The sequence below is a fragment of the Bison bison genome, unplaced genomic scaffold (genome assembly GCF_000754665.1).
Source record: "Bison bison bison isolate TAMUID 2011002044 unplaced genomic scaffold, Bison_UMD1.0 scf7180017864304, whole genome shotgun sequence".
Classification (NCBI taxonomy): Eukaryota; Metazoa; Chordata; class Mammalia; order Artiodactyla; family Bovidae; genus Bison; species Bison bison.
This window is the reverse complement of record NW_011494876.1, coordinates 16,796,519-16,804,406: the sequence shown is the minus strand read 5'-3', so window position 1 is coordinate 16,804,406 and position 7,888 is coordinate 16,796,519. Positions and strand designations below refer to the sequence as shown.

General features: G+C 52.8%; 1 protein-coding gene across 1 annotated transcript in view; it reads right to left on the bottom strand.

Annotated features, from left to right (window-relative positions):
* The window catches only part of SHISA5 (shisa family member 5), a 27,555-nt gene that overhangs the window by 1,328 nt on the left and 18,339 nt on the right, over window positions 1–7,888 (bottom strand). Inside the window, exons 3-5 of the mRNA XM_010851912.1 lie at window positions 5,469–5,519; window positions 221–336; window positions 1–73 (exon numbers count right to left, since the gene is read on the bottom strand). Coding sequence (XP_010850214.1) covers window positions 1–73; window positions 221–336; window positions 5,469–5,519 — 240 coding nt within the window. The remainder of the gene's footprint in view (window positions 74–220; window positions 337–5,468; window positions 5,520–7,888) is intronic.

Below are 7,888 nucleotides of genomic sequence, written 5' to 3'. Positions count from 1 at the left end.
GGTCCAGGGTAGCTGGGCGGTTGCAAGTAAGGGGTGTGGGTCACCGTGGTGGCCATGGTGGTGGTCACAACCGCTGCAAAGAGAGCCCCAGTCAGGACCGCCGAGCTGGCCACCCTCCCTCCAGCTCAGGCCAGTCAGGGCCCCGATAAACCCACCGCCACCACCCGGGGTCTGCACCTGTCCCCAAGGGGTCACCGTGGGGCAGAGGGGAGATGCTCACGTTGCGGGCGCCGGCACATCTTGTACAAACAGCAGCAGGAGCAGGTGCAGCAGACAATGACGGTGACCACAGCGATCACAAAGAGGGTCACCCCGATGGCGATCACTGTGCCGAACCTGACAGAAAGCCAGTCAGCGCTCCAGTGGCCGAGACTCCACACTCCCACTGCTGGCAGCATGGGTTCGATCCCTAGTCAGGGAACGAAGATCCCACATGCCGTGCACGGCCAAAAGAAAAGAACCTAAATAAAGCCAGTCAAGATCCAGGGCCTCTCGCCCCCACCCAGGACCAGCAGTCCACACCACACCCACTCCCAGACGGCACCTCTCTAGCTGGAGGAGACTGGGCAACACAGATAAAGCCACTTCTGGGGCGTGGAGCTTGAACCTGTTTCACCCTCAAGTATATGGGGTTGGCCTTGGCTGCCCCCGGGATGCCCCTCGGGAGCTTGGGAGACAGCTCTCCAGGTGTCTTCCCGCATACACACATCTTGTCCACCTCTAACGAGCCAGCAGCACGTGCACACCCCATATCCACCACCAGCCAGGCCTCGGGTGGCCTGAATCCAAAACTCAGACGTGGGCGCAACAGACCAACTCATGGCCTCTGGGAGCTCACAGACCATTACAGGAGGCAAGGGTTGAAGGGAAAATGACTCAGGAAGCACAGGTAATGAATCACAGGGAGAAGTTTCCAGGAGTGGGGAGAGGCCAGTGTGGCCAGGACGGCGGGGAGTGGTACAGCTGCAGGCCCCCGGGGTGACGGCGAGCCTGCGGCGTGCCCAGCACCATGCCAGGTGTCACACACCCTCACTCCAACCCGAGGGGCAGGCAGGGGGGTCAACCAAGAGCCAAGCGAGAGGAGGCCTCCCTGCCCACTCGGGCTTAACCCTCAGCAAGGCCCAGGCCTGAGTGGAGAGTCTGCCACCTGAGAAGACTTGCCCTGGGCGGTAAGTCCACCAAAGCCGACTCTCAAGGGCAGCCGCAGCCCCCTGCTGTCCTCCCCTGTTCCCAGAGGCCAAGCAGTATTCCTTCCAGTAAAAGGGAACTGCACCAACCAGCTGTTCCATTAAAGCATGGAAGGGGCTTGGTGAGCTGTGAGCTATAGGCTCCCCTGCCCCTGAGGCCTGGGGGAAGGTCGAGGGGAAGGTCCCCACCCCCCACCCCGCTTCCCCACCCTGGGTGGAGGGTCTTCCATCTCATAGGCCAGCTGACATCACAGCTTTGGGATGGACTAAGGACAGACCCTCCCGCCCCAGACTCAAAATACCCAATCGCATTCATAAAACAGGAGCCACTGGCCACTGTGCGGCCCAGACCAAGGCCCCAAGACAGGAACAGTGGGAGTCAGGAGGTGCCGCCTGTGCGCGCACGGGCACACACACACACACACACATACACACACGCGCGCGCGCGCGCGCGCGCACACACACACACACGCAGGAGCACGATGAATGACACATGATTGCAGGGCCGCCACCACCAATCTCTAATCTCTCTCTCCCACTCTCTTCCTCTCTTTTGTCTCTATCTCTGACACAGCACTGGCACAGAAGCTCACCCCATGTTAGTCTCTGCCTTCACTCAGGGGCCTCCTGCACCCCGGGGGCTTCCCCATTCCATCCCGAGGCCACTCAGTTTCAATCTCCTCCCCTTCCAGGAAAAGTAAAGCGAATCTCCTGGGCCCTCCCTAGCCCTGACGTCAGAAGCTGGAAGGACAGAGCCTCTTAAAGACACAGTGCGGTGGATGCCCCAGCTGCACTCCCAACTGGTGCCAGGATGGGGGAGGGAAGAGCTCCCGGAGTTGCCTCCCCACCCCATTGTCCATGGGGTCCCCAACCACACTCCTGCTCTGCCTGGCTCAGCCCACCAGCCCCGTTCCAGCCATCCACTCAGTGGGTACCTTCAGCCATCTGAGCCCACCAGCAGATCCAGAGTCTGCTAGCTACTCCCCTCAGCTCCTCTTCTCCCACCAGTGCATGCTGGAGGTCTCAAATCTGAACCTACCTACCCAAGTCCCCTTGGCCAGCCTGTCACATCTGATCTTGTCGCTCCTGCTCAAGAGACTAGTATGGCTCCTGGGATCATGCAGGAATTTGCTTTATAATTTCTTTGTAAACTCTGTGTAACGTGTGTGTATCTGTACTTCTCTCTTTCTCTGGACTTCCCTGGTGAATCAGATGGTAAAAAATCTGCCTGCAATGCAGGAGACCCGGGTTTGATCCCTGGGTCAGGAAGATCCCCTGGAGGAGGGTATGGCAACCCACTCCGGTATTCTTGCCTGGAGAATCCCATGGACAGAACAGCCTGGTGGGCTACAGTCCACAGGGTCACAAAGAGTCAGACACAACTGAGTGACTAAAATAACAACTAATAGTGTGATAAGAGAGGGGAAAAAATCTAGCATTTGTCTCATCAGAGAGTAACACAACAAAGCACATGTCAATCTCTAATTAAAAGTCTAAATAAAGGGCTTTCCTGGTGGCTCGGTGGTAAAGAATCTGCCTGCTGATGCAGGAGACACAGGTTGGATCCCTGATCTAGGAAGATCCCACATGCCATGGAGCAACTAAGCCCGTGCACCACAACTACTGAGCCTGTGCTCTAGAGCCCGGGAGCCACTACTGAAGCCCCTTCGCCCCAGAGCCCGTGCTCCACCACAGGAGAAGTCACTGCAGTGAGAACCCCACGTCCCGCAACTAGAGAGTAGCCCGAGCATCAGCGAAGACCAGGCACAGCCAAAAATAAATAAATAAAATTAATCTTTTTAAAAAAGTCTAAATAAAATAAAACTCCCTGTGTGGCTGGGGGGACTCCCACCCTCCCTCCTGTATGATCCAGCCACATCACCCTCCTTTCAGCTTTTTTTTCCGGCTGTGCCATGTAGCATGTGGGATCTTAGTTTCCCGACAGGGACTGAACCTGTGCCCCCTGCAGTGGACGCACAGTCTTCACCACTAGACCACCGGGAAGTCCTCCTGTTAGCTTCTGGAAGCACTGTGTGCTCCGTCTTCCCTCAGGGCCTTCATACAGGCAGTTCTTCCTACAAAACCACCCCGTTGGCTCTTCCCATTCCTATACAATTCATTCTTGGTCACTTTTCACATCTCAGATCAAAACATCACTGCCTCTAGGACACCGCCCCTGACCATGCAGAAAAGGTCAGACTCCTTGATAAACGCTCTTACAGAATCAACTGCCTGTCTACTTCAGTTTATCAACACACACTCCTTTGGATTGTGTGAGCACTGGATTACCGTGCATCTTGCCTCCAGCCTATGGATTCACGGAGGCACAGACTGCAACCAGCCCTGGATCATTACTGTGTCTCCAATTCCTGGCCGAGACAGTGGGTGCTCAGGAAGTACCTGACAAGTGAATCAAGTCACTCAGGGATCCCGTGGGCAGCATCGAGTAGGACAGCAAGGCCTGATGCCCTGAGGAACAGCAATATATGAGGGGTGACTGCAGGGTGGGGCAGGGATCCGTGGCCCCAACAAAGCCACCATATGAACAGAATCACACCTCCGAAGCCTGAGGCTACCCCCCAGAGGTCAAGTTCAGAAGGCGAGAGTTGGCCTAGGAAGGAAGGGACAGAAGGGCAGGGGAGGAAGAGCCCAGGCAAGGAGCTTGCAGCAGGGCTGAACGGGATGGTCCCTAGGAGGCCAAAGACCCCCATTGTCCCAGAAGTGAAAGGGCTGTCTCTGGAGCTGGAAACCAGCATTCCCACCACCACACTGGCCAGGCAGCACATGGCCGTGACCCAGTGGGTATAAGAACTGCGGGAAGGGTGCTGTGAGGGCCAAGAACTAACACAGGCTGGCCATGCCCATTCCTCAGCTACCAGACCTCCCTGCCTTCCTGGTGTATTGTCACGGCAAAGATGGCACAGAGGGTCAGCAGTGACCAGCCTGGGGCCCTCAGCCAGAGTTTCCACCGCTCGGGTGCTTCAAAACACGCCATTCCTGCTGGATGATCCTGTGAGTGAAAGGAGCTGGGAAGGGACAATGACATCAGGACCCAAAAGGACCGTGATGGGGAACCAAGAAAGCTCAGGGGTCAGGGGACCTCGAGGAGGGCAGGGAGGGTGCCCCCGAGCTGCCCCCAGGAACCCACATCTCCTCTGCTCCCTGGGGACCTTGTTCTGCGATGTGGAATCCACGTTTCTCACAAAGTACCCAGTGCTCATTCACCAACCACGCCACCTTACTCTTTCCTGCCCTTCTCTGAACCCTCTCTCTCAGCACCTCCTACAGCCATTCTTCAAATGTCACCGATCCTCAACACACTCAATCCCACCCAAACCCAAGCCCTTCATGCGAACCCCATTCGTTCTCTGTCCTGGATCCACCCCGGCCCCTCCCCCAGCCGCTCCCGGCTAGCAGGCAGCCTCCCTCTGGCAAGACCAGGAAACCAAGGCTGCCTCCCACATGGCCCGCCACGCCCGCCCCACCCGTTCCTATCGTCCTCCAGGAAGTGGTGGTCTTCATCGGAAACGCCATTCAGACGCTGCCCCGACCCCTCCCTGGTGCCCCCCCAGGAAGAGGCCCACACTGGCTGGATGTCAGACCGTGAGATGACATGGTGCACTATCCGCTATCGTAGCACCTTTACCACACCCGTACCCCCCATCACTATGCCCCCAGCACCACCACCGCCCCCTCACCACCACCACAGCCACCATTACGCCAACACCTCCCTGCCACTGTCCCCCATCGCCACATCACGACCTACTATCATACAACTGCCTGTCACCCCACTACACGCCACCACAGTGCCCATTACCATCAACCTCTCCACCATCAACACGCACGCCTGCCCCAGTACCACACAGCCACCATCATTCATCACCACTCTATCCCACCACCACTGTGCCATCACCACCCACTCAGCCTTGTAGCCAACACCTCTTCCCTGCTGCCACCACCTGATCACTATCACCTTTTGCCACTATCGCCCCCATCACGGTCACCCCCTTCCCATCACTTACACCTACAGCCCACACCATCACCAAGGTCAATGTGAACCTCCACCCTCAGCGTTTCAGCTGTCAACCAGTCACCCCAATCCCCAGCACAATGATGAAGACGACTTCCCAACACAAGAATCAAAGCTCCTGGAGCTCAGACATGGCGACAGCTTCTCCGGGGCCATACCCCAAGGACTCTGTGCCACCCCAGTCCCCGCAGCCCTCTTGAGCCCCCCATCACCTCTGCCAGGAAGATGTACCGAAACTGCAGGTTACGTACCTGGCCACGGGGTCACTGTCGAAGCTGGAGTCGAACTCGTCAGTGAGGATACTGCAAACAGGAAATCTCACAATTAACCACCTGCACCCCACCCAGCACACCAGTAACAAACACAACCTTAGCACACACACAGAACATGCACGAAAGCCAACCCCACAATGGGCCAGAAAGGTGGGGCCCTGGTGGCCTCCAGAGGCCAGATATCACACATACCAGGGTTTCAGGCTACAAAGCCACACATCCTTCTAAAGCACACAAGGGACATTCTCTAGGAGAGACCACCCAGGCAGCTCAGACAGTAAAGAATCCACCCTGCAATCCAGGAGACCTGGGTTCAATCCCTGGGTCGGGAATATCCCCTGGAGAAGGAAATGGCAACCCACTCCAGTATTCTTGCCTGGAGAACCCCCATGGACAGAGGAGCCTGGTGGGCTACAGTCCATGGGGTCGCAAAGAGTCAGACACGACTGAGTAACTAAACACTAACACATATGAGGCCACAAAACCAGCCTCAAGATCTGAAAAGGTACCTATCGTACAAATCATCTTCTCCGACTACAATGGAATGAACTTCTAAATCAGTAACAAAAGACCCACGTCAGAAAGTTAAAAACAAAATGCTAAAGACAAAAACTGTCATACCTTGAGAAACCAACATATTACAATAGAAGAGCTGTAGCTTAAACAAGAAATCAGAGAGGATATTGAGAAATCTGTAAAACCAAATGAAAATAAAAACACCACTGGTCAAAACGGGTGAAACACAGCTAAAGAATTCTTAGAAGGAAATGTAGAGCTTCGATAGTGATATGGTAGGAAGCCAAAGACGACAGGAAAAATGTAATAGAACAGACTCCCAAAATAAGGAAGGAATTAATAAAGATAAGTGCAAAAGTCAAAGAGAATAGTAGCCACAGAAAATAACAGAGAAGATGAACAGAACCAAAGCTGGTGGACCTCTGGCCAGACTAATGAAGAAAAGGAGAAAAGATGCAAGAAGACAAAAATACAGAATGAAAAGAGGTAAGATGAAGAAGCTCTATACAGTCAACAAAAACAAGACCAGGAGCTGACTGTGGCTCAGACCATGAACTCCTTATTACCAAATTCAGACTTAAATGGAAGAAAGTAGGGAAAACCACTAGACCATTCAGGTATGACCTAAATCAAATCCCTTATGATTATACAGTGGAAGTGAGAAATAGATTTAAGGGCCTAGATCTGATAGATAGAGTGCCTGATGAACTATGGAATGAGGTTCGTGACACTGTACAGGAAAAGGGGATCAAGACCATCCCCATGGAAAAGAAATGCAAAAAAGCAAAATGGCTGTCTGGGGAGGCCTTACAAGTAGCTGTGAAAAGAAAAGAAGTGAACAGGAAAGGAGAAAAGGAAAGATATAAGCATCTGAATGCAGAGTTCCAAAGAATAGCAAGAAGAGATAAGAAAGGCTTCCTCAGTGATCAATGCAAAGAAATAGAGGAAAACAACAGAATGGGAAAGACTAGAGATCTCTTCAAGAAAATTAGAGATACCAAGGAACATTTCATGCAAAGATGGGCTCGATAAAGGATAGAAATGGTATTGACCTAACAGAAGCAGAAGATATTAAGAAGAGATGGCAAGAATACACAGAAGAACTGTACAAAAAAGATCTTCACGACCCAGATAATCACGATGGTGTAATCACTGACCTAGAGCCAGACATCCTGGAATGTGAAGTCAAGTGGGCCTTAGAAAGCATCACTATGAACAAAGCTAGTGGAGGTGATGGAATTCCAGTTGAGCTATTTCAAATCCTGAAAGATGATGCTGCGAAAGTGCTGCACTCAATATGCCAGCAAATTTGGAAAACTCAGCAGTGGCCACAGGACTGGAAAAGGTCAGTTTTCATTCCAATCCCAAAGAAAGGCAATGCCAAAGAATACTTAAACTACCGCACAATTGCACTCATCTCACACGCTAGTAAAGTAATGCTCAAAATTCTCCAAGCCAGGCTTCAGCAATACATGAACCGTGAACTTCCTGATGTTCAAGCTGGTTTTAGAAAAGGCAGAGGAACCAGAGACCAAATTGCCAACATCCGCTGGATCATGGAAAAAGCAAGAGAGTTCCAGAAAAACATCTATTTCTGCTTTATTGACTGTGCCAAAGCCTTTGACTGTGTGGATCACAATAAACTGTGGAAAATTCTTCAAGAGATGGGAATACCAGACCACCTGACCTGCCTCTTGAGAAATTTGTATGCAGGTCAGGAAGCCACAGTTAGAACAGGACATGGAACAACAGACTGGTTCCAAATAGGAAAAGGAGTACGTCAAGGCTGTATATTGTCACCCTGCTTATTTAACTTATATGCAGAGTACATCAAGAGAAACGCTGGGCTGGAAGAAACACAAGCTGGAATCAAGATTGCTGGG